The sequence below is a fragment of the Nycticebus coucang genome, chromosome 10, assembly GCF_027406575.1.
Source record: "Nycticebus coucang isolate mNycCou1 chromosome 10, mNycCou1.pri, whole genome shotgun sequence".
Classification (NCBI taxonomy): Eukaryota; Metazoa; Chordata; class Mammalia; order Primates; family Lorisidae; genus Nycticebus; species Nycticebus coucang.
In genome coordinates, this window is record NC_069789.1 from 40,903,465 (window position 1) to 40,931,407 (window position 27,943).

The window sequence follows — 27,943 nt, forward strand, 5'->3', positions numbered from 1 at the left end:
ACCTGGGACTCCACAGGCACATGCCCAGCTATTTTTATGAGACAGAGTCTCAATATTACTCAGGCTGGTCTTTAACTCATGAGCTTAGGCAATGCACCCACCTCAGCCTCCCAAATGCTGGGATTACATGCTTGAGCCACTGCACCTGGCCTGTCCAGCTATTTTTAGAGACAGTATCTCACTGTTGCTTAGGATGGTCTAAAACTCCCAAGCTCAAGCAATCCTCCTACCAGAGCCTCCCAGAGTGCGCAGATTACAGGCGTGAGCCACTGCACCTGGCTTAAATCACCTTTTAGTAACCTAGTTTACTCATGTATGTAGGTGAAGCTAATGTTATTTCACCTGCCTCATGGGTGAAAATAAAGAAAAATGGAGTACATGTGAAAAGTTATTGAGTATATAAAAGTATGTCAAATTATTATAATTCATATTATGCTATGTTATATTTTGTTATATTAAAATATAAAATGATTAATATTACTAATGTTTTTTAACAAATTAGCATAGGATGTTTTAAAATGCTCACATCACGTGGAAAACTCATTTTTCTTTAGTATTCAGTGTCAAATGAAATGTGCATAATTTCTTAAAATGATGATTTAGTAAACTTTTAATTCACAACCATGAAGAATAATGACTCTAACCTTGTTAATATCATCTCTGGCAGCATTGAGCGCGGATGGACCAATTGTCACTTCTGTGAAGACATTGGACTCAGCTACCCACCAACGAAGGACATCAGCACCATAGGGAGGCTCTTTGTTTGGATCCTTTCATGGAGGAAAAACACATTATCAGAACGGCTTTCCATCCAATAGCTGAACAGACATTTCAGGTAAAGGTCCTATGCAGAAACGTTAGAGCACAATATAAGTCTAATTATACCGACACTGTAATAAAGTGAGGCTCAAAGGAGGCAGCATCTACAAACAACAAACTAGATGCTAACACGCCATCACTTGGCTGGTCACATCCCTGTCCATCCGTCACACAGAGCAGCGAAACAGGAGAAGGAAGCAGCAGGACAGCGGTGTGAGGAGGGAGGAGGACAGTAAAAAGCCACAGGAGTAAGAAACAGACAAGAAACTTCTTTTATGAAAACAACTCCCCCCCCCAAAAAAAAAAAACAACTAAAAATTAATTATCAGCAACCTTGGGTTTGATGTCCATTAGTGACTTGCTTTAAAATGTATAATTTCCAAGAAGAAAATAACAAAACATACATTCAAAAGTTTTGATCTCATTTTTTCCTTATATCATTTCCATATATTTGCAAAATTACAGCTTATACATTTTTTCCATATCAGACATGTAATGTGACAACATTCTAACAAAAGATGGAGACTTTACATCCTTTGTATTAACCTGGATGGAAGTGGAACACGTTAAAACAAAAGTAGAACAATTTTTAAGGAACCACCTACTTGGCCTCCATTAATGACAACGTCAGGATTAATGACATTCCCGAGAGACTTGGACATCTTTTCTCCCTTTTCTCCAAGGGTAAATCCATGAACAATCACTGTCCTAATAAGATAAATCAGTTATCTTAATGATAAACATAATTACCTTTCTGAAGACGATATAGCTTAAAAAGAGTACCTTAGTTTGACACAAAAATAGGATTTGTGTTGACAGACTATGGATGAAATATTTACTTGAAAATCTAATTCTCAGCAGCTTATTTATTATGATCTCTACTTAAACAAGGGAAAACTTTAAAGGTTTGCTTCACTAAATGTATTTCCTGGGCTTCTACTGTATTATGGACTGATAATAATCACTAAAACTAACCAAGAGAAAGTATGTCTTAAAAAGATCAGACTATCACCTCAAAATTATTTTCCAAGATGATCTGAAAAAAAATAGCACCTGCTATTTCCAGTGACCTTTAAAAGCATGTTATAAGAAAGAAAAACATCTAAAATGTTCTAGGATGGGTTTTCATTATAAGATAGCAAAAACCTTAAGCTAGTTAAGAATTTTTCTGATTAAAACTTTTCCCTACACATTTGAAAAATGAAAATCAACTGACCTACACTAAATAAGAATTTCTAATTCAGGGCTTAGTGCCCATACACACACCGGGGCTGGCAGGTTTGAACCAGGCCCAAGCCTGCTAAAAACAACAATGACAACTGTAACAAAAAAACAGCTGGGTGTTGTGGCAGGCACCTGTAGTCTCAGCTACTTGGAAGGCTGAGGCAAGAAAATCGCTTAAGCCCAAGAGTTTAAGGTTGCTGTGATGCCACGGCGGCACTCTACCGAGGCTGACATAGTGAGACTCTGTCTCAAAAAAAAAAAAAAAAAAAATCCTAATTAGGGGCCAGGAGTGGTGGACTCACGCCTGTAATTCTAGCACTCTGGGAGGCTGAGGCGAGTGGACTGCCAGAGCTCACACAGGTTCAAGACCAGCCTACGCCAGAGTGAGACCTCGTCTCTAAAAATAGCCAGACATTGTGGCGGGTGCCTGTACTCCTAGCTACTTGGGAAGGTGAGGCAAGAGAATCCCTTGAGCCTAAAAGTCTGAGGTTGCTGTGAGCTATGACACCACACAGCTCTAATAAGGGCAACCAAGTGAGACTCTGTCTCCAAAAAAAAAAAAAATAATAATAATTCCTAATTCAATAAAATTCACTAACAAAGTTTCAGCTCCTTAGTGACCATGGACATTATAAGTATGAGAATATACGGAATATGTGAGCTCAGGCTGTCATCCCTCAGAATATCTTTCCCTACATTCCTCCTCCTCAAGTCTTACCACAGGTCAAGATCTACCTCTACACTGTGTCCCCAGCTACTCTGGTCACACTGACTTTCTCTTCTAGGAGCTAGGATCTGCGTCAGGGACCAGAGAGATCCCGCTGTACTGTCATCTCCTTTCTCTCTCATTCTCTTTTATTTCAAATTCTTATTTCTCTAATCAACAGCAGACTGTAAGCAATCAAGGGTGGTGCTCTCTCACATACACACGACTTAGCAGGGTGCTTCACATATGGCCAAGTACTGAGTAGAGGTAGAAACACTTACTTAAAAGGTGGTTTTTTCCTCGCTGCCACACTTGTTAATAAGGAAGACTGAAACCAACCCCCAATCTGGTCTTTTCCTTCCAAGTATAAATCTGCTCTTTGGTCAGTACCTCAAAAGTAAATATTTAAAAAAACATAGAAATTTAAGTTAATTAAAACAGGAAAACAAAAGTGAGAATGTATCAAAGTATTAAAATAATAATAGTAATCATTTATTTCTGTGGAGTGCTCTATCCAATGGCTATAGTGCATTCACTGGAGCTATTACCCACCGCCACTTATTTATTTACTTATTTTATTTTATTTTTTGAGACAGAGCCTCAAGCTATCACCCTGGGTAGAGTGCCATGACATCATAGCTCACAGCAACCTCCAATTCCTGGGCTCAAGTGATTCTCCTGCCTCCACCTCCCACATGACTAGGACTGCAGGGACCTGCCACAACACCCAGATATTTTTTGGTTGCAGCTGTCATTGTTGTTTGGCGGGCCTGGGCTGGATTCAAACCTGCCAGCTCAGGTATATGTGGCTGGCGCCTTAGCTGCTTGACCCCCAGGCACCGAGCCACCGCCACTTATTAATCAAATAATACCTAAACTAGGAGCTGATTCATAATAATGATCAATATCGGCTCAGCGCCCATAGCACAGTGGTTAGGCACCAGCCACATACACCAGGCTAGCGAGTTCAAGCCCAGCCCGGGCCAGCTAAACAACAACTGCAACAAAAAAAAAAGCTGGGCATTGTGATGGGCGCCTGTAGTCCCAGCTACTTGGGAGGCTGAGGCAAAAGAATCACTTAAGCCCAAGAGTTTGAGGTTGCTGTGAGCTGTGATGCCACAGCACCCTATTGAGGGTGACATAGTGAGACTGTCTCAAAAAAAAAAAAAAAATCAGTATCAGTATTTCCAGTTATATCTTTTATGAAAAAAGATACTTTTATTCATTCAACAAATATTTGCTGAGCAGCTAACAACTCTATACATTAATTCATTTAATTCTCATAACTCAAATAAAGATTAAGTATTATAATTAACCCATTTGACAGAAGAGTAAAGTGAGGCACACTGAGGTTTAGGAACTTGCCCAAGGGTATGTAGACTTTAATCACTAGAGTTGGACTCTGAGCCTCAAAATTCTAGTAGCAAAGCACATACTCTTAACCAAGAAGTCATACTACTTAAAAGTACCTGATCTTGATAATCAAACAAACAAAAAAACAAGGTTTTATAAAGGTCAAATTACTAATTTCTCATTTGATAAAACCCAGTCAATAAAAGGGCAAACTGTAAAAAAAAGCCATATGAATAATTTTGTCTCAGATTTATTAAGATACTTATTAATATGTAAGCAAACTTGAGTGCTACTTTAGCATTTCACAGTTAACAGTTAATTCAACAGATAAAAGACTACCTGGCAAACACTGTACATACATTTCAGACAAGAATCATCAAGAATGCATAGCTAAGAAAAGAAACAAGAAAGAATGCTTAGCTGCTAGATGAAAATTGAGAAAACAGGGTATTTCATCTCAATCTAACTCAGGCTGGTCTTGAATTCATGAACTCAAGCGACCACCCGTCTTGGCCTCCCAGAGTTCTAAGATTATAGGTTGTGAGCTACTGAGCCTGGCCCTTCCCTAGTCTTAATATATTTTCCTATAAGACACTAATAAAAATTACTGCCTAGGAGGCAAAGTCACTTTACAAAAGAGAAAACGGGCAGACACCACCTGAACCAAGTGATCAAAGTTAAACACCACCAGTAATGGAACAGACAGACATAGGACTTCTGAAATGATTCACTGAGAAAAACGTAATACCTGTTATATGATATTCCTGCCAAAAATGCACAACTTACATCTAATCATAAGGACACACCACACAACCCAAACACAAGGACCATCTACAAAATAAGTAACCTCCACCATCATGAGTGTCAAGGTTATAAAAGGCAAAGAACAAGAAGACTAAAGACACATGACAACTAAATGTGACATATGAGCCCAGACTGGATCTTGGATTCTTTTTTCTCTTTGCATAAAGGATGTTACTGGGTAAGATCTGTATGTAATTAACAGTAAGAAAAAAATCAATGTTGGCTCAGTGCCTATAGCTCAGCGGCTAGGGCACCAGCCACATACACTGGTTCAAACCCAGCCCAGGTCTGCCAAACAACAATGACAACTACAACCAAAAAATAGCCAGGCTTTGTGGCAGGCACCTGTAGCCCCAGCTACTCGAGAGGCTGAAGCAAGAGAATCACCTAAGCCCAAGAGCATGAGGATGCTGTAAGCTGTGATGCCACGGCTCTGTACTGAGGGCGACATAGTGAGACTCTGTCTCAAAACCAAAAAAAGAAAAGAAAAAAATCAATGTTGATTCCAGACTGTCCATGTTTTTGTTTTTGTTTTGTTTTTTACAGGTTTTGGCCGGGGCCGGGTTTGAACCCAACACCTTCAGTATATGGGACTGGCACCCTACTCCTTGAGCCACAGGTATCAACCAGACTGTCCATATTTTTAGGAAATATACATTGAGATAGCTAGAGATAGGCTCAGCACCCGTAGCTCAGTGGTTAGGGCACTGGCCACATACACCTGGCAGGTTCAAACCCACCCAGGCCTGCTAAACAATGACAACTACAACAAAAAAATAGCTGGGCACTGTGGCAGGTGCCTACAGTCCCAGCTACTTGGGAGGCTAATGCACAAGAATCACTTAAGCCCAAGAGTTAGAGTTTGCTGTGAGCTGTGATGGCACAGCACTCTACTGAAGATAACATAATGAGACTCTGTCTCAAAAAAGAAAAAGAGGGTGGTGCCTGTGGCTCAAGGAGTAGGGTGCCGGCCCCACATACTGGGGGTGGCGGGTTCAAGCCCAGCCCCAGCCAAATATGCAAAAAAATAAATAAATAAATTCTTAAAAAAAAAAAAGAAAAAGATATCTAGAGAAAAAAGATGTGGGCAGCACCTATGGTTCAGTGTGTAGGGCGCCGGCCCCATATATCATGGGTGGTGGGTTCAAACCCAGCCCCAGCCAAAATGCAACAACAACAACAACAACAAAAATAGCCAGGCATTGTGGCAGGCGCCTGTAGTCCCAAGCTCCTTGGGAGGCTGAAGCAAGAGAATCGCCTAAGCCCAAGAGCTGGAGGTTGCTGCAAGCTGTGTGACGCCATGGCACTCTACCGAGGTCGAAAAAGTGAGGCTGTCTCTACAAAAAAAAAAAAAAAAAAGTCTCTATACATTTATTATATATGCATAGGATATATAGAACAAGGGTGAAAAAATGTTAACTTTGGGGCTTGGCGCCCGTAGCACAGTGGTTACAGCACCAGCCACATACACCGAGGCTGGCAGGTCTGAACCCAGCCCAGGCCAGCTAAACAACAATGACAACTGTAACAAAAAAATAGCCAGGTGTTGTGGCAAGAGCCTACAGTCCCAGCTATTTGGGAGGCTGAGGGCAAGAGAATCACTTAAGCCCAAGAGTTTGAAGTTGCTGTGAGCTGTGAACCACAGCACTCTACTGAAGGGTGACATAGTGAGACTCTGTCTCAAAACAAACAAACAAAAAGCTAAATTGGGGAAATCTAGCTGAAAGGTATGCGGTGATTCTTTATAGTACTTTGAAATTTTTCAAAATAAAAAGGTTTTAGGTGGCTCGGCGCCTGTGGCTCAAGCAGCTAAGGCACCAGCCACATACACCTGAGCTGGCGGGTTCGAATCCAGCTCGGGCCCGCCAAACAACAATGACAGCTGCAACCAAAACATAGCTGGGCATTGTGGTGGGTGCCTGTAGTCCCAGCTACTTGGAAGGCGGAGGCAGGAGAATCACTTGAGCCCAGGAGCTAGAGGTTCCTGTGAGTTGTGATGCCATAGCACTCTACCCAGGGCGACAGCTTCAGGCTCTTTTTCAAAAAAGAGAAAAGGGCCGGCAGGGCCTGTGGCTCAAAGGAGCAGGGAACCGGCCCCATATGCAGAAGGTGGCAAGTTCAAACCCAGCCCGGCCAAAAACTGCAAATAAAATAAAATAAAGTTAAAAAAAAAAAAGAAAAGGTCTTAGGGCCGAGCACGGTGGCTCATGTCAGTAATCCCAGCACTCTAGGAGGCTGAGGCAGGTATACTGCCTCAGGTCAGAAGTTTGAAACCAACCTGAGCAAGAGAGAGACTCTAACTCTAAAAAATAACTGGGTGCTGTGGTAAGCACCTAGTCCCAGCTACTTGGGAGCTGAGGCAAGAAGATAGATTGAGCCCAAGAGTTTTAGGTTGCTGTGAGCTATGAAGCCACAGAACTCTACCAGGGACAAAAAAGTGAGACTGTCTCAAATAAATGAATGAGTGAATGAATGAATGAATGAATAGGTTTTCCAAAAAAGGAACATGAGGTCTTTGAGGAAGATTACCCCCAAATTTTAAATCTAAAAAATTCACAACTCTAAGAAAGCTCACATAATCTCTTTATTAAATGCTTTGTCCTGATATCCTTATATTGAAGATTTACTGTTGTAAACCTTTCTTGAGAATGATTACCTGGGGGGGGGATAAAATAATTGAATCAAACTTGTTTAACTCCACCATTATTAATGACCATTAACTACAAAGCAGGCACAACGTTAGATGCTGGGAAAAAACTGAGAAGCTAATCTTTAGGTCTCTGCCCTTTCAAGGCTGACATGTAATGGGGTAGGTTTATGTTAAACAAGAAATGAGTGTGATTCCCCAAGGGGAACATGGAGACTTTCACCTATACTATGCAATCAGAAGAGTCTGAGATAGAAGATATAAAAAGGTAAAGAAATGCATATGCAACGAGAACAAAAGTTTTAGCTTCTAAATCTGGAATGCTACATCTATATCCTATTTTTCTTCTTCTTCTACTGACTTGTAGCCACTTATAACCATGTGAACTTTGATAATGCCAGTACTCAAAGTCCATCCCACCTCAAAATGATAACACCCTCCTGGTGACCACAATTTGGATATACCAATATTCTTTAAGATGATAACAAATATACACTAGCAGAAATTCTTTTCTCAAATGAGTAGATAATTAAATATTAAGAAGCATCCCTGGGCAGCGCCTGTGGCTCAGTCGGTAAGGCACCGGCCCCATATATGGAGGGTGGCGGGTTCAAACCCGGCCTCAGCCGAACTGCAACAAAAAAATAGCTGGGTGCTGTGGCAGGCGCCTGTAGTCCCAGCTACTCGGGAGGCTGAGGCAAGAGAATCGCTTAAGCCCAGGAGTTGGAGGTTGCTGTGAGCTGTGTGATGCCACGGCACTCTACCGAGGGCCATAAAGTGAAACTCTGTCTCTACAAAAAAAAAAAAAAAAAAAAGCATCCCTAACCTCTCACATCACTTTGAAAAGTGCCTATACTTTAACCTGAGTAAAGTGATCACTAAGAGTTTAAACCATGGGCGGTGCCCCTAGTTCAGTGGGTAGGGTGTCGCCCACATACACCAAGGCTGGCGGGTTCAAACCCAGCCTAGGTCAGCTAAAATCAACAATGACAACTACAACCAAAAAATAGCTGGGCAATGTGGCAGGTGCCTATAGTCCCAGCTACTTGGGAAGCTGAGGCAAGAGAATCACTTAAGCCTGAGAGTTTGAGGTTGCTGTGAGCTGTGATGCCATGGCACTCAAAAAAAAGAGTTCAAACCATGGAATCAAATTACAGTTCCAACATCTTGGAGAAATCATTGCTTCTAAACCTTGATGAACACACCTATAAAATAAGGAGCTAAGATCCTTGTCAGCTCTAAAACCATTAATTTTAAGAAAGCTGGCTGCTGCCTAAGGACTTACTACTGTACTGAGAGTGCACACAAGATGAAGAATGCACAGGGTCTGTATTCTGAATCCCTGGGTCCCATGTGCCTGTGGCACTTACCAGCTATGGGGGTGGGGAGCCCTCAGCTTACCCTTTTCTGGCTCCATTTCTTCTTTAGTAAACACCAATATTCCTACCTACCTTATAAGGCTATGGTAGAGATTAAAGCAGTAATATAACATGCTTAGCACAATGTTTAAAATGTAGTAACTATTTGATAAATGTTTTTTGGTTTGTTTTTGATTTTTTTTTTTGAGACAGAGTCTCACTCTGTTGCCCTAGGTAGAGTACAGGGGCATCAGACAGCTCACAGCAACCTCCAACTCCTGGGCTTAGGCGAGTCTCTTGCCTCAGCCTCCCGAGTAGCTGGGACTACAGGTGCCTGCCACAACGCCTGGCTAGGCTATTTTTTTGTTGCACTTTGGCCAGGGCCGGGTTTAAACCCGAGTAAATGTTAAATATAGATTAAGATCTAAATGTTAAGATATATCAAAGAAAAAATTAAGAAAGATTCCTCCTGGTATATTTTCTAAAATACTTCTTTTTTTTTTTTTTGCAGTTTTTGGCTGGGGCTGGTTTTGAACCTTCCACCTCCAGCATACGGGGCCGGTGCCTTACTCCTTTGAGCCACGGCTCCACCCTCTAAAATATTTCTATATGAAACAAAACTTACAAAAACATGGTTAATTATACTGAAGTATTTTTAAAAATACACACATGGTCTCTGATCCAGCCCTAGAAGTACCTGTTGTAACACACTAATAAAATAAGAGGTTACCACTCCATTAACAAGATCACAACAAACCAGCTAAGAACATTTTTTTTCAGCTAATACATTTGAAGGGTAAAATCTCAGTGTTCTTATCGTCCCTATTCTCATATATATTGAATTGCTGGAATCGGATAAGAAGCAAAATATCGTCCAAGAAAAGGAAGTATAAGCACTAACTACCCTTTAACATGTTATAATATCTATTACTGTCCAATTACCTTCCATATTTCTGAAAGTAAGAGCCTTTTAAGATGGTGCATAAAATCAGTAGAAAAAAGGCAGGGAGTAGAGCAGTTTAGGGGTAGGAAAGCTCTGGACAGGAATGAAAACAGAAAGCTTACTTAAACTTCTAAAATCGAGGACAAAAAGTTTAGTCCCTCTTTTTTTTTTTTTTTGAGACAGAGTCTTACTAGTGTTGTGGCATCATAGTTCACAGCAACCTCAGACTCTTGGACTCAAGTGATTCTCTTGCCTCAGCCTCTCAAGTAGCTGGGACTACAGGTACTCACCACAGCCCGGCTACTTTTTGTTGCGGTTGCCACTGTTGTTTAGCTAGCCTGGGCCAGATTCGAACCTGCCAACTTCGGTATATGTGGCTGGTGCCATAACTGCTGTGCTATAAGTGCCAAACCACTTTTATACTTTTCTTAAATAGATCACTCAGTGAAAAAAAAATTTAGAACTTTCTTATAAATGCAGTTTAGAATTTTAAAATTATAGGAAACATAATTAACCATGTAGTAAAAAGTTACTATTTCTTTTTTTTTTTTTTTTAAGTTACTATTTCTATTACAGTAACTTTAGCTCTTAGGAAAATTACAAAGATTCATATTTACAGGAAAAATAAACTGTTCAATACCTATAATTTAGGCACAGAAATACTTTAAAGAATAAACCAACTATGAAAAAAAATACCATAGGCCGAGCATCATGATTCACACCTGGAGGCCAAGGCGGGTGGATTGCTTGAGCTCACGAGTTGTTCGAGACCCATCCTACTAAAAAATAGATAAACTGAGGCAAGAGGATAGCCTGAGCCCAAGTTTGGAGTTGCTGTGAGCTATGATGCCCTGGCACTCTACCCAGAGTGACAGCTTGAGACTCTGTCTCAAAAAAAAAAAAAAAAAAAAAAAGAAAGAAAAAGAAAAAAATAACATCAAAGAAAAACCAGCAAAAAAAACTTGAGTAACCTACAATTTCATTACTAAGTTTGTTTAGAAGCTGAACTGATGAATTTTGACCAAAACTACATTAAATTAAGAAGGCAGGCCTGGCTCGGCGCTCATAGCTCAGTGGTTAGGGCGCTGGCCATATACACCGAGGCAGAAGAGCTCAAACCTGGCCTGGGCCTGCTAGACAACAATGACAACTGCAACAAAAAAATAGCCTGGTGTTATGGTGGGCGCCTGAAGTCCTAGCTACTTGGGAGGCTGAGGCAAGAGAATCACTTAATCCCAAGAGTTAGAGGTTGCTGTGAGCTGTGACACCATAGCACTCCACTGAGGGCAACAAAGTGAAACTCTGTCTCAAAAAAAAAAAAAAAAAAGGCAAATTGTATAACCAGCACAAGAACATACAGCAAAACTATTGCTTAATCTATATGCCATCTAAAAATAGCTTAAACTAAAAATAAGCACTAAAAATAGCCAAAATATAATTAAGGATTTCTAAAATCTAGCTGTTTTTGAAATAGTATTGCATATGTCCTTAAAATGATGACATCTTTAAAAAAGTTATTTGTAAACCCAAATTGTAAATCGAAATGAGCTGGTTGAGAAAAAGAAGAAAATTCCCATTTTTATCTAGCTTATATACTGTAGTTATTAATTTCACCTAGAAACACAAAAATGGTTTACAAATCACTGAATTAAAGTTAACTCCCAGGGTTCTGCCAGGTCTAAAATTATACTATAGCAGGAGCTCTTCTTCCAAATAAAGAAAAAAATTAAAAGGTTTTGATTATAGATCTCTTCTAAGTAACAATTCTATGTTTGCCAAACTTTTTGATGGGTATATATATGTATATTTAAAAATTACCTGGAAGAACATAAGACCATGAAGTTCCACTATCAAACCAGATGTCCAGAATATCCTGACCTGGCACATATTCTATGGAATCAGGACCACCAACCTAAACAGTATAAAAGCATTTTAGTACACAAAGATCACAATATTTACAATAAACTTTTTCTTAAGAAAATGAAATACAACCATTAAATTCACATGTGTAAACAAAACTTAAAAAAAAATTTTTTTTGAGACAGAGTCTCAAGCTGTTGCCCTGTGTAAAGTGCTGTGGCGTCACAGCTCACAGCAACCTCATACTCTTGGGCTCAAGTGATTCTCTTGCCTCAGCCTCCCAAGTAGCTAGGACCACAGGCACCTGCCACAATGCCTGACCATTTTTTTGGTTGTAGCTATCATTGTTGTTTGGTGGGCCCAGGCTGGACTTGAACCACCAGCTCTGGTGTATGTGGCTGGTGCCCTAGCCGCCTGAGCTACAGATGCTGAGCCGGCTTAAAACAATTTGGACACCTTACAGTAAACATGCCTTTGCACATAGAAGTGATGGTGACCACTTAATCATACATTTACCAATGTAATAGAAACTGTTTTTAATTTTCTTGAAATTAACTTTAAATTTGGATTTTTTAACGTATGATGCAATCAGCTAACTCTACTTCAGATCCCATAAAGACCTTTTGTACCAACATTCAGGCACTATTCTCTTATAATCACGATTCTGTCTATTTAGTCAAAATCAATCTTGACCTCAATAAAATAACAAAATAATTCTCACATTCAGCTCAGCACTTATAGCTCAGTGGTTAGGGTGCTGGTCACATACATGGGGGCTGGCAGGTTCAAACCCAGCCTGGGGCCTGCTAAATGACAATGACAACCACAACCAAGAAATAGCCGGGCACTGTGGTGGCACCTGTAGTCCCAGCTACTTGGGAGGCTGAGGCAAGAGAATCACTTAAGCCTAAGAGTTTGAAGTTGCTGTAAGCTGTGATACTATGGCACTCTACTGAGGGTGACATAGTGAGACTCTGTCTCAAAAAAAATAAAGTGAAATAACTCTCACATTCCACTGCTATATTAAACACTACGCTAACAAAATGTCTACCTTCTGGCTCAGCACCCGTAGCTCAGCGAGTAGGGTGCCAGCCACATACACTGAGGCTGGCAGGTTCAAGCCTGGCCCAAGACAGCTAAACAACAATGGCAACTGCAACCAAAAAACAGCTGCGGGTTGTGGCAGGCGCTTATAGTCCCAGCTACTTGGGAGGCTGAGGCAAGACAATCACTTACACCCAAGTGTTTGAGATTGCTGTGAGCTGCGACACCACAGCACTCTAACTACATAGTTAGACTCTGTCTAAAAAAAAAAAAAAGTCTACCTTCAACCTGCATTAGCTTCTAATTTACAGTGAGTAGAATTTGTTACCTTTGGTTCTCAAGGAGCCACAGTTAACTTTACACAATAACATAATTACTTTTTTAACTCCTAAGAACACCTCATGTTGTTATTTAGACAATAATACATTCAATGGCTATTAAATACACATTGAAAGTTACCTGAGATAAGACCGCTTCAGGAAGAAGTTGCTCTGGGGGAAGAGTCCACCAGATATCACTGCCATGTTGCTCCACTAGTTTAATAATATGCTCAATGGTTTGGCTTATTTCAAGGGGAAAAGGCAGAATTATTCAATGAACCATGGTGATGAATAACAAACATTTTAAAATTAAGAAATAGTTACATTTTTCCCTCAAACTTTTTTTTTTTTTTTGTAGAGACAGAGTTTCACTTTATAGCCCTTGGTAGAGTGCCATGGCATCATACAGCTCACAGCAACCTCCAAATCCTGGGCTTAAGTGATTCTCCTGCCTCAGCCTCCCGAGTAGCTGGGACTACAGGTGCCCGCCATAACGCCCAGCTATTTTTTGGTTGCAGTTCAGCCGGGGCCGGGTTTGAACCCACCACCCTCGGTATATGGGGCCGGCGCCTTACCAACTGAGCCACAGGCACCGCCCTTTCCCTCAAACTTTAATAGCACGTCTTCAATTACTTCCTTGCTTACCTGCTGCTGCCATCTTAAACTCAATATAAATAAAATCAAATTGATCATGCAAACTACTAAAAGGATAAAAAAGACTTCTCCTGACCTCTTTATTTCAATTACTGATTTCTCTATTTCTAGGCATCTATTTACTATCCAAGCTCTTTTTTTTTTTTTTTTTGAGAGAGAGAGAATCCCAAGCTGTCATCCTGGTAGAGTGCCATGGCGTCATAGCTCACAGCAACCTCCAACTCTTGGGCTTAAGTGATTCTCTTGCCTCAGCCTCCCAGGTAGCTGGGACTACAGGTGCCCACCAAAACACCCGGCTATTTTTTGGTTGTGGTTGTCATTGTTGTTTGGCAGGCCTGGGCTGGATTCAAACCCGCCAGCTCTGGTGTATACGGGTGGTGCCCTAACCACTTGAGCTACAGGCACAGAGCCATCTATCCAAGTTCTTATACTCAAAACCTCCTAACTGGCCAGGCATGGTGGCTCACACCTATAAATCACAGCACTCTGGGAGGCCAAGGCGGGTGGATTGCCCTCATGGATTTGAGACCAGTCTCAGCCAAAGGAGACCTTATCTCTAAAAATAGCCAGGTGTTGTGGCGGGCACCTATAGTCCCAACTACTTGGGAGGCTGAGGCAAGAGAATCGCTCGAGCCCAAGAGTTTGAGGTTGTTGTGAGCTATGACACCACAACACCCTACTGAGGGTGACAAAGTGAAACTGTCTCAAAAAAAAAAAAGAAAAACCTCCTAGTTATTTTCCCTCATCTAATTTCTGCCCAAATTAAACCAAACATTCTGTCAGCTCTACCTTTGCAGTATTAGAGTTGTTCCCACTGACAGTCTTAGTCCACCCTCACTGCCTCAATAGTAGAGTGATGCAATCAATGGTTTGACTTTTCTCCTCCTCTCTTCTCCTTAATTTATAAGATACACCTTCCTAAAACTGCTTTTGTCACACTAATTGCTAGAAAACTTTCAAGGGCTACCACACTGCTTATAAGATTAAGTTCAAATCCATCTCCACAAGAGGCACTGTCACACTAGAGCATGGGCTTTTACAACAGAGATCCAGGCTTATATTCTGACTCTACCACTTTGTATTTATATGTCTACATACTAGCACAAAAATTTCTCTAAGACTTGACTGCTCCCTCCGTTCAGGAGAACAATCTAACTCCCTTGTTCACATCTTGGGCATGGTTCTAGGCACTGGAGATACAGCAGTTTAAAAAAAAACAAGATCCTGGCTCACTGCCCATAGCACAGTGGTTAGGGTGCAGGCCACATACACTGGGGCTATGGGTTCAAACTCGGCCCAGGCCAGCTAAACAACGACAACTACCAAAAAAAAAAAAAAAATAGCCTGACATTATGGCGGGCACCTGTAGTCCCAGCTACTTGGGAGGCTGAGGCAAGAGAATCACTTAAGCCCAAGAGATCGAGGTTGCTGTGATCTGTGATGCCACAGCACTCTACTGAGGGTGACATAATGAGACTCTGTCTCAAAAAAAGAAAAGATCCTTGCCCTAATGAAAGTTAATATTTCAGTCATCCTAGATACTTCCACCAGAAAAATAACAAACTGAGACTCTGTAAAACTTAGCACAGTGCCAAACACACAATAGAAAGCTAATAAATACATATCGATTCACTGATGAAATTAGTCATGTCTTTGAAAAGATAAGTTATTTGAAAATTAAACACAGGAAAAATCTTATACTAAAATTTCTCACAGGAATCACATACTTTCAATTTATTATAATATTTACCATTTATTATTACAGCTTTTTGTTGATATTACAACCATTTCTAGTTGCTTTCCATTTAGTCACAATACATATAATGGTCAAGAGTATGGAGCCTGGCACCGGACAGCTAAGTTTAATTTCTGCCTCTCCTACCTGCTAGTTGTGTTGCCGTGAGGAAGCCACTTAACATTTCTGTACCTTGGTTTCTTCATTTGTAAAAATGTAAAATTTTTAACAGCATCATTAGGAGACTTATTATGAATACTAATTGAGCGACTATATACATATATAATGTGCAGAACAATGCCTGGTACATTTTAATAAATATTATATAAGCATTAGCTATTATTCAAACTGATTCTTCAAAATCAGGTAAATTTAGACAGCTAATTTTATGCCAACCAGTTACCAAAACACGTCCATATAATATATAAAGATTAAAATATATATAACTAAAGCCAATTACCCTCCTTTCCACTGCAGTCTATTAATGCAAATTAGTAAGAATCTTGGGTCCAAAGAGCCAAGAAATGGACAGAGTAATGGATAGGAAAGAGCATTAAGTTCTTAGTCTGCTTCCACATCTTTCTAATCATGAAGACAACTCATTTAACTTCTCCGGATCCGATAATTGACAAAGTTTTTATGAAAAATTATTGTGGAAAGCAAAAACAAAATAAGTAATGTAAATTAAATATGCTGTAATCCCAGCACTCTGGAGGCCGAGAAAGGAAGATCCCTTGAGTGTTTGAGACCAGCCTGAGCAAGAGTGAGACCCCAACTCTACTAAAACTAGAAAAAATTAGCCAGAGCATGGCTCAGCGCCCATGGCTCAAGTGGCTAAGGCGGCAGCCACATACACCTGAGCTGGCAAGGTTCGAATCCAGCCCGCATCCGCCAAACAACAATGAAGGCTGCAACCAAAAAATAGCTGGGCATTGTGGCGGGCGCCTGTAGTCCCAGCTACTTGGGAGGCAGAGGCAAGAGAATCACTTGAGCCCAGGAGTTGAAGGTTGCTATGAGCTGTGATGCAACAGCACTCGACCCAGGGTGACAGCTTGAGGCTCTGTCTCAAAAAAATAAAAAAAAAAAGAATAGAAAATTAGCTAGGGCCCTGTGGCAGGCACTTGTAGTCTTAGCTACTTGGGAGGCTGAGGCAAGAGGATCACCTGAACCAAGGAGTTCGAAGTTGCTATGAGCTAGACTGAATGTATGACACTTTAGCCCAGGCAACAGAGCAAGACTCTGTCTCTAATAAATAAATAGTAAAAAGTAAATAAATCAAATATGCTATACAAGTTGAAACTTGAAACACCTTACAAAAGCAAGATCTCACTAAGTTTTATTAGAATGTAAAATGAGCACAAGTCTGTATTTCTAAGATGGTCATCCATTTTAGGTGAACTTTAACAGTAAAGATAAATGTTTGCATTATGAAGCCATAAAACTTTATTTAATAACCACCCGGTTATATGACAATAATATTAAGTTACACATTATTACTTTATACAGTTTGCACAGAACATTTATCAGTTAAGGAGATATGACTACATGAAAATGGAAAAATTTAAATAAATCTAATGCCTAAAATAAAAATCCTAAAAGAACAAAAAAGAGAGATACTAGCAAAGTACATTTACACACACAATTACAGTAGATAATGCTGTTCATATCAATTATGAAATTATCATCAAAAAAGAAAGATTCGGGAGGGGGGAGGCTGGCTGGAGGAAGGGCAATTGGTGGGACCACACCTACGGTGCATCTTACAAGGGTATGTGTGAAACTTACTAAATGTAGAATATAAATGTCTTAACCCAGTAACTAAGAAAAAGCCATGAAGGCTATGTTAACCAGTTTGATGAAAATATTTCAAATTGTATATAAAACCAGCACGTTATACCCCATGACTGCATTAATGTACACAGCTATGATTTAGTTAAAAAAAAAAAAAAAGATTCTAAAAATGGGTGTCATTTTGCCATTTTTTTTTTTACAATGTTATCATCAGACTAGCCAGTTTAGGTAAACAGTAAAATATAATAGTAAAATAGTTTTATACTATTTAAACCAGATAAACATAATATAGTTTTAAACTATTTAAACCAGATAAACATAATATACAAATCAAAGAAAATGGATGAAATTTCATATTAATTTAGCAAACATTAGGTAGAGATATTAAGATTAATATTATTACTAACCAAAAGAATTTATATGTATACAACACACCATACTTTCAAAGCACTTTACAAGGACTCTCTAATTGGATTTGCAAAAGCATATAGTAGGTCTTGACAGATGACTGTTCTTATGCCTTAGGGTTCCTTAAATCAGAAGGCTGAGCAAGTAACAAAGTTAGCACAAGCCTTGACATTTTGTCTCCTAAATCATGGTTCAGTGCTGTTTTTACTTCTCTTTTCTCCCTCTCTACCTCATCTATAAAGATCAGCATGGTAACTGTACTCACACTCCCATTCTCTGGGGTTTGCTAAGCAATGGCAAAAAGGCTCTTATGACCCATACAATAAACACTGTAAATCAGAGATAGAATCGGGGAGTTAGAGAGTCTCAGATTAGTGTGTTGGCAGAGCAAGCTCCAAGTCCAAAGGCCAGACCCTACCTGCAACTTACTGGATAATGACAGAAATAAATCATACTATTTTCCTGAGTTTCAGTTTCTATACACTGGGAAAAGCTGTGACAAAGGCTAGGTGAAAAGTTCTATTATTAAAAGAAAAAAGCCCTTAATAACTAAAGAAAAGTAAATAATCTTAGGACTACGGATGACAATTGCAGATTCATTTTCAAATGTCGAATTCAACTTTAATAAAGCTAAGATCTTTTTCATATGCTTAAATATCAGATACCTCAATAATGGTTTGAAATTATATTTTAAGTATTAACTATACTTAAGTATCTTACTGAGTCTATAATTAAAATCACCAAACAACAAAGATTCCAATTTGCTGTTGACATGTTACTAAGACAACTATAAAATCTCACCAAGTTTAGTCAAACACCTCTACTCTAACTAAAATTCATTTTAATTGCTACATTTTCTCATAAAATATTATTCACTTCTTAGAGATATGACATATTCTAATATGATAAAATATAATTGCAAATTACAAATTAAATTTTTTAAACTATATTACACATTACAAGGTAAATCATAAAAAGTTTGCAAATTAAAAATACTTTTTACAGGCAGCATCTGTGGCTCAAAGGAGTAAGGCGCCGGCCCCATTTACCGGAGGTGGCAGATTCAAACCCAGCCCCAGCCCAAACGTGCAAAAAATTAAAAAAAAAAAAATCACTCATAAAGAGCTCTCATTTAAATGAAGAGGAGAGTTTGTGTGCTTATGATTTACTAAATAATATTTATGAGAAACAACATAGTTGCACAGTACTGTCTACACTGATGAAAAGTAATCTTGGCCCAGGCATAGTTGCTCACGCCTGTAATCCTAGAACTCTGGGACGCCAACGCAGAAGGATCCCTTGAGCTCAGGAGTTCAAGACCAGCCAGAGCAACAGTGAGACCCCATCTGTACTAAAAATAGAAAAAAATAGCCAGACATTGTGCTGGACACCTATAATGCCAACTACTCAGGCAGCTGAAGCAGGAGGATCACTTGAACCCAGGAGTTTGAGGTTGCACTGAGTTAGCTGATGCCACGAACACTGGGCAACAGAGTGAGCCTCTATCTCAAAAAAAAAAAGAAAGAAAAGGCAATCCTCCAGTAATTTTAACAACCCAATTTCAAAAAAGCTACATACTACCAAGAAAAGAGTCCAATGTTTTTTCTTGATCACATAAGTATATGAAAGACATTTTTTTCAAAGCATCCAAAAGAAATACAAAACATTTTTAAGGGCAAAAAGAAGCTTCTGCCTCATTACTAGAACAAGTCACACTAATATTTACAGCAAGACTTGCTTCTTTAGGTCATAAAATATAAAAACATCATATAGTAAAAATAGTCCACTAATATACTTTAATAAGCAATATGTTCTGCAATTCGGTTATATTTTGAGATTCTATAGTAAAATACAGACAATGCTAGAATTAGAGAACTAAGAAGACAAACAAGTATACGTTAATTAGCTCAGTTTAGCCATGCCACAATGTTGCACATGGTAAATAAGTATGATTTTTGCCAATTAAAAAAATTTTTAATTTAAAAATAAAAGAAAACAGGCTCAGCGCCCATAGCTCAGTGAGTATGGGTGACAGCCACATACACCGAAGGTGGAGGGTTCAAGCCTGGCCTGGGCCTGTTAAACAATGACAATGGCAACCAAAAATAGCCAGGCATTATGGTGGGCGCCTGTAGTCCCAGCTACTCGGGAGGCGGAGGCAGGAGAATTGCTTGAGCCCAGGAGTTGGAGGTTGGTGTGAGCTGTGATGCCAAGACACTCTACCCAGGGCAACATAGTGAGACTCTGTCTCAATAAATAAATAAATAAATAAAACAAAACAAAACAAAATTTATGACAAATAAAAATGCAGATTTCCAAGACAAAAAGATCCTCACAATCCAAACGAATCTAAATTTAAGTGACGAGAATTGGTATCACAAAGAAAGTTTTCTCTTGCTTTGTGCTGTGACAGTCTGAGTGATCTAAAAAGGTGTGGCAGAAGAGTTTTAAAAATAAAAATTGCAATAAAAATAAACATGGATGTATAACCTACAAACTTGAGATAACTTTAATGGATTATAAAATAAATTTGATATTTAAACAAAATCTGAAAATTTTTAAAAATATATGTTAATGCTGAACAAGTGCACAAAAGATACTCATTGCAGAGGGCTTACATTCATTTGATTTTCACACACAGAGAACGAGGTAACCAGTAAGACCTAAGCTACCATTTTTAACAGCATACATCAGTCTTCTGTAACTGACTTAAATTTTGACTTTTATCTTTTTAAAGTATTATTATGTTCTTTTATAAACAACTATTAGACATCTTACATACATACCTTTGTACAAGAGACATCAGACCTCTTATTTCCTTGGGGTAAACATTTAGAAGTAGAACTTTTTAATAATGAAACTGAGGTCATGCTTTAAAGTTTCAAAAAACATTTTTCTAAGCATTAAAAAAGTCTAACGTTGTCTAGAAATTTACAATTTCTTCCTTTATTTCATTAATATCCTACATTTAATACAGTTAACTTATAACCTAAAGATCAGTATAAACTACTGTTGATAAAATGGGTGAAACTACTTATCACTACATAATCTATATGCTTCCATTTTAATGCTGTATTTTACAAAGCAATTAAGTCCATCATAAAACTTGTACTTTGCTCAAAGGCCTTATCTGAACATATGCATTATGAGTTCCTTCTTAGGTTTCAGTCAGTGCAAGTTTACTAGGAAGCAAGAGCAACTAGACTAACCAATCATTCTGAACTTCCATATCGAACGGAATGAAGGCTTATTTAGCCTGCTACTGGAAGTTAGGCAGCATTAAGATTACTAGGTAACAAAGAAACTGCTGTTGTAATTCCACTGTTTTCTGTGTTTTGTCTTTTTTAGAGAAATTATATCACGGACTATAAGACAACTTTTCCTCTGCAAGTCATTGGACTAAGAAAGAGGTAAGAAACTGAATGTTTCATTTTTGTTTACTAAATTTAATTGTAGAACACAATGAAATTTGGGAGGTAATTTTATATTTCATTTAATTATATTTAATTCATTTAATTATAATTCATTTAATTATATTTCATTTACTCACTTTGTAAAGGTGACAGGGAATAATTTTGAGGAAATTTTTCACAAACTTTTTTTGCCAAACAGTCATTATTAGTAAAAATATGAAGTAGCTAAAGTTAACATTCAAATCAAACTGGTCTTTCTTTGGCTATTTCTCTTAAATTTCTCCTGTTTTCAGAAATGAAGTCAGGGGCTAAGTTTTCTAAACACATGTTTTAACTATTGCACTAACAGCATTAAATTCATAACAATCATCTGAAATGCTGAAAGAAATTTAACCAACTTTCCCCTTCTAGGTAGCCAATGTTTCCAAATTTTACCGTTTTTATGCTAAAAATTATTTATTTTGTTTTTAATTAACCAGGAACAGATTTCAACCTAAATTATAATGGTATTATATTACAGATTCAGAAAATGACCAATGGTATTAAAATCAGAAATGGAATTATTTTTTGAGAAAACACAAATATGAAAAGAAAACACAAATGAGATGACTAATTCAAATCAAAATTAAACATCAGAGTTTCAAATCTACCAGTCCCCAAATCATAATTCTTCTTCTATGAAACAAGTATATTTGGAGACACAGGCTTTCATGAAGAAAAGCAGAAGGAATCTTCTGGTATGTTAAATGGGGTCATCAAGTGTAACAGCAACTCCATATGGACTATGTAGTAATTTCCAGTGGAGATGCTGTTACTTTTGATGGTTACCAACTTGCTACAGTATAAAGGCATAACAAAAAAAAAGACAGAAAACGGGGGTCACTTGATTCTCATTTGTTTGATTCAGGTGGAAAAGGAGATAACATTTCACCTTGTTTTATAAAACTGACAAATAATTAAGAATATCAGTTGTCTGAAATTTGTTTGATCACCAAAAGGATCTAACAATGGAAGAGGATTAAAATCATTGTTCAGAGATGATATACAGGAAATTGACCTATAAACTGACAGATAATACAGCTAAAGTTGTCTGTCACTTCTGTAGGCCAACATTCTGTATGTCTTTGCTACTTCACAAATCAAATATCAACTAATACAATGCAAGCAACACAATGGCAGTTACACAGAAAAGCGTCTGTAACATAACCATGTAAATGTATTGACTAAATAAAACATATCATACCTAATGAAAATGTGTTTGTGTCTTTCTAACGAAGCTCACACTTATTTCACTTAGCTTACTGACATGATGAAATAATGGTCAGTTAAACTGGTTTTCTCTGCTTACCAATGCACACACAATGGCCCGCCTCAGAGTTCAGAGAGCTCCTCATTTCACCACGGAACCCTCATCCACCTTAGTCACCTCAATGAAATCCCCCCCCCCCCAAAATCTTGTTTTCTACAATACTATAAAGAATAAGAAACAACGGCATGGCTTACAGAAATTTCCTTAAAAGAAAACTCTGCTGTGTGAAATTTTAAACACTACTTACGTAAATTTATCTCACCTATAATCACTTAATTCTTAACAGAGTTATTAAGGTATTAGTAGTTTACATGTGACCAAGCTCTAAATTATAAGAACAACATAGCAACAATACTTGCCCCAAAGAGTTTTATCTCAGCTCCAAATTAAAATAATATAGAAATAGCCTTACAACGATTTCCTGGTTTTTTTTTTTTTGTAGAGACAGACTCTCACTTTACTGCCCTCTATAGAGTGCCATGACGTCACACGGCTCACAGCCACCTCCAGCTCTTGGGCTTAGGCAATTCTCTTGCCTCAGCCTACCGAGTAGCTGGGACTACAGGCGCCCGCCACAATGCCTGGCTATTTTTTGTTGCAGTTTGGCTGGGGCTGGGTTTGAACCCGCCACCCTCGGTATATGGGGCCGGCGCCCTATCTACTGAGCCATAAGCACCACCCGACTTCCTTAGGTTTTTAGCCTCTAGTTACTCCTCATGCTTAACTACTTAACCCAGCACTCAAGATTCACTACAATTTGCTCCAACCAATCTTTCCTAGTATCTGTCTATTCACCGCACATACCCTGCAGTCCCAGTGTGGCTCCTGTATACGTGTTATGTTTTTCCCATCCAGGTCCTCAGATCCTGCAGATCTCTCTCATTGCAAAACAACTTTCCCCATTTCCTACCTAATCTTTGAGGCTCAAATGAAATGCTTAATCCTCTGAGAATAAAATCAGTGAGCTATTTCACCATTTCAAATTTGCTAGAGCCCTTAGTTCTTCCCTTTGAGCCATTTTGCCATGATGTCAAATTACTCTCCAAGCAGTGATTAATACAAACTATCTTTCAAACAGAAAAGGATGGAGGTGGCGGGTTCAAACCCAGCCCCAGCCAAAAACTGCAAAAAAAAAAAAGCTCAAACAGAAAAGGAATCCTCATATAAAGAACTTCACTCTAGGAACTACCCAATATGGCCTATCGATAATTCTAAAAAAACAAAAACAAAAAATCCACTTTCATCAATATTTAAAAACTTCTAAAATATATGCATTCATAAAAATACCATTAAAAAATACTGATAATGTTGACAATGAAAAGCAGAAGAAATCCCAGGTAAGGACAGTCAAGTCTATGCAGACTGTCTCTTGAAGGCTGCATTACTAGGCCCTCGAATTCCTCACTGGATCCTCAATTGGTGAAATGTATAAATACTTGCCAAAATGCACTCAAACTCTTTATTTAAGCTATAGTATAATTTCATGAAAATTCCATTATCAAAATTAAAACAAATTACTCAAAGAAAATGAGTAATACCTAGAATGAGTAAATGATATTCCCTTTCCACATCTGTTAAATACAGCAACAAGACTCAAAGTCTTTATAATATTATTAGAATATAAACGAGGTAGATGATAATGTCATCTAAAGCAGGTACCAGTTCAGTCTTGTTCATGGCAGCTATTAGCACTGTCTATACACTTAACACTGTTTCCTCAAAGAACAGAAGAACAGTGCCTACCATTTCTAAAACACTGTGCTTTATGCCAAGTACTTTGGATTTATTATTTATTGTTCATAATAGCTCACGCACAACTACTGTTTTTCACATTCAGAGAAGAGAACAGTTAAGTAAATTCGTCACTCATACACACAGTAAGTGGCAAAGGCTGAGTTCGAATTCGGTTGTCATTTTCCAAAGTACATATTCTTTCCAAGCATCTTCTCTTTCAAAAAGCACATGATAGTGGCTCACACCTGTAATCCTAGCACTTGGGAGGCCGAGGTGAGTGAACTGCCTGAGCTCACAGGTTCAAGACCAGCCTGAGTCACAGTGAGAACCCGTCTCTAAAAATAGCCGGGTGCTGTGGTGGACTCCTGTATTCCCAGCTACTTGGGAAGCTGAGGCAAGAGAATTGCTTAAGCCCATGAGTTTGAGGTTGCTGTGAGCTATCACGCCACGGCACTCTACCAAGGGTGACAATGTGAGACTCTGCCTCAAAATAAAAAAACAAAAGAAACATGAGGGGCCCATTTGGGGTGAAGGAATTATCCCAAAACATGACTGCGACAGGAGATATAAAACTGTATAAATTCACCACAAATCACTTATAATTAATGATTTTATAATATACAAAGTATACTATAAGAATGAGATAGATCTATCTGTACTGGTTTAGAGCAAACTGCAAAATATAAAGTGAAATAAGAATAAGGTAGATCTGGGTGGCGCCTATGGCTCAGTGAGTAGGACACTGGCCCCATATACCACGGGTGGTAGGTTCAAACCCAGCCCCGGCCAAACTGCAACAACAAGAACAAAAAAAGAAATAGCTGGGCATTGTGGCAGGCGCCTGTAGTCCCAGCTACTCAGGAGGTTGAGGCAAGAGAATCGCCTAAAAACCCAGGAGTTGGAGGTTGCTGTGAGCTGTGACGCCACAGCACTCTACTGAGGGTGATAAAGTAAGACTCTGTCTCTAAAAAAAAAAAAAGATGAGGTAGATCTATCTGTACTGATTTAGAGCAAACCGCAAGATATAAAGTGAATGGAGCAACAGATAGAAATACTCCCTTTTGTATAAATATATGTATATGCTGGCAGATGAATTCATTTTTTCTGGAAAAATTCATAAAAAACTGTGAACAAAGCCTGTCTCAAAAAAATGCTCTGGTATCTGGAGTAGGAAAAAAATCCTACTTTTCAATGTATAAGCTTTTCTATAATGAATTGTTTACTATGTCCATCTATTATCCTTCCAAATTAAAAAAAAATAAGGAAAAAATTAGAAATAACTAGCAATGTAACAATCAAAGAAACCAGGTGCATTTAACTATATTATAGTTTCTTAAATTTTAACGTATCTTAAATAACACCATACCATTTCCACTGAAAAGGGGAGTAGACTCAGAATAAGAGAGTTTCCAATTTCTAAAGGAAAAGTGAATTTTAGACTTCCGCACCGAACACTGTCCATTTTAGGGTGCCCTCAGACCTTAACCTAACACAATAAATTCCCATTTTTTTCCATAGGAAAAAAAATATCAGAGCCTTTGCTTCTATGTATCAGCTCTTGGGAAAGAAAAAAAAATATCAGAGCCTTTGCTTCTAAGTATCAGCTCTTGCTCAGGCTGGTCTTAAACTCCTGAGCTCAAGCAATCCCCATGCTCCAGTCTCCCAGAGTGCTAGCATTACATTTGTGAGCCACAGGACCAGCCCTGAAAGAATCTTTTTCAAATTTAAATTTTACTCCCCACAAAAGACTACTATTTTATATTTTATTTAATATATAAAAAGCTCTCAATAATTAACATTATTTTTCCATTTCTGAAGAAAACACAACTCACTTTAAAACACTGAAAAATTTCAGAAAGCATTTACCTGTTGATCAAGTATTCGTCTTTTGTCTTATGATGAAACACAGGAATTGGAACACCCCACACTCTTTGCCTTGATATACACCAATATGGTCGCCTGTCTATCATTTCAACCATAGCATTCAGTGATGATCCAGGAATAAACTTCACCTTTTTTAACAATTCCTGCAATTGAATCATAAATTAAGTCTAGTGAGAGAAAGCAGAACAAATGTTCTACAACAGTCATTATTTCCCCTAATACAATTCTTTATTTTGGATATTTGTAGTCCTTCATGTGCCTTCCACACCTAAAGAAAGGAAAAAACTAAAAAACTAAAGATGTGAGAGCAAATGAACCAAAGAACAAAGAGAGCAACAGAGAACTTAATAAAGAATATCAAGAGCAGATTTCACCTTTGGAGGATGTAACAAGAGATTTTATATATCAATTTATAATTTACATAACGCCAGAATAAAACGGTAATAAAAGCTTTAATAGAAGTATTATATTTCACTAAACTGCAGTTAAAATCAACTCAAAATTGATTTGAACCATTTTGTAAATGCTGAAAAATAAGCCACTATCCTAGCTTGACAAAGATTGCAACATAACCTGATTTTACATAGTATGGCTTATGGTTTCTATAATATAAAAACAACTTTCTCAAAATAATAGTTATTTCCCTTTTATTTACTTTTTTTTTTTTTTTTTGAGACAGTCTTACTATGTTGCCCTTGGTAGAGTGTCATGGCGTCACAGCTCACAGCAACCTCAAACTCTCCAGCTGAAGCAATTCTTTTGCCTCAGCCTCCCAAGTAGATGGTACTACAGGCACCCACCACAACGCCTGGCTATTTTTTGGTTGCAGTTGGCATTGTTGTTTGACAGGCCGGGGCTGGGTTCAAACCCACCAACTCCAGTTTATGTGGCCAGCACCATAGCCCCTGAGCGACAGGCACAGAGCCAATTTGCCATCTCTCAAGAACTCTCCTTCCTGCTGCCCCTCAAAAGAGCTGTAAACTATTAGCGTTTGATTTCAGTTGTCAATTACCAAAAGATAGACATACAGCAAAAAAAATACATATTTTTTTTTGAGACAGAGTCTCACTTGGTCGCCCCTGGTAGAGTGCTGGGGCATCATAGCTCACAGCAACCTCAAACTCTTGGGTGCAACCGATCTTCTTGCCTCAGCCTCCCGAGTAGCTGGGACTACAGGCACTGGCCACAACGCTCAACTATTTTTAGAGACGGGGTCTCATTCTTGCTTAGGCTGGTCTTGAACCTATGAGCTCAGGCAATCCACCCACCTCGGCCTCCCAAGGTGCTGGGATTACAGGCATGAGGCACAGCAAAAATTTTTGGTAATAATTTCCAAATAAGCCAAATATGTTAACTTAATTTTTAAAAATCTACTTGTTAATAAAAAACATTCCTATATTTTCAGAGTAGATTTAAAGTTTCCTCACTTACCATAACTATCAAAAATCCCCTTCCCCAAAACCCTTTGTAGCACCACCTACTGGCAAAATGGCAACATCTCTGTAACTCAACTTGATTAATACTGTGTACTTGGTTTAAAAAAAATCTAAGAACTAAGAAAATGCCAGGAAGGCTATGTTAACCAGTGTGATGAAAATATGTCAAATGGTATATAAAACCAGTGTATGGTGCCCATGATTGCATTAATGTACACAGCTATGATTTAATAATAAAAAAAAAAATCTAAGAAATTGGGCGATGCTTGTGGCTCAGTGGGTAGAACACCAGCCTCATATACCAAGGGTGGCGGGTTCAAGCCCGGACCCCGCCAAACTGCAACAAAATATAGCTGGGCATTGTGGCAGGCGCCTGTAGTCCCAGCTACTCAGGAGGCTGAGGCAAGAGACTCACCTAAGCCCAGGAGTTGGAGGTTGCTGTGAACTCTGTGACACCACCTCACTCTACTGAGGGCGACAAAATAAAACTCTGTCTCTACA

The 27,943-nt window shown here is 38.6% G+C and overlaps 1 protein-coding gene across 1 annotated transcript in view; it reads right to left on the reverse strand.

The window, feature by feature from the left end:
* IARS2 (isoleucyl-tRNA synthetase 2, mitochondrial) overlaps positions 1 to 27,943 on the reverse strand; it is a 75,491-nt gene that overhangs the window by 16,144 nt on the left and 31,404 nt on the right. Inside the window, exons 12-17 of the mRNA XM_053606384.1 lie at positions 25,989 to 26,149; positions 13,218 to 13,320; positions 11,673 to 11,766; positions 3,031 to 3,139; positions 1,425 to 1,527; positions 645 to 770 (exon numbers count right to left, since the gene is read on the reverse strand). Coding sequence (XP_053462359.1) covers positions 645 to 770; positions 1,425 to 1,527; positions 3,031 to 3,139; positions 11,673 to 11,766; positions 13,218 to 13,320; positions 25,989 to 26,149 — 696 coding nt within the window. The remainder of the gene's footprint in view (positions 1 to 644; positions 771 to 1,424; positions 1,528 to 3,030; positions 3,140 to 11,672; positions 11,767 to 13,217; positions 13,321 to 25,988; positions 26,150 to 27,943) is intronic.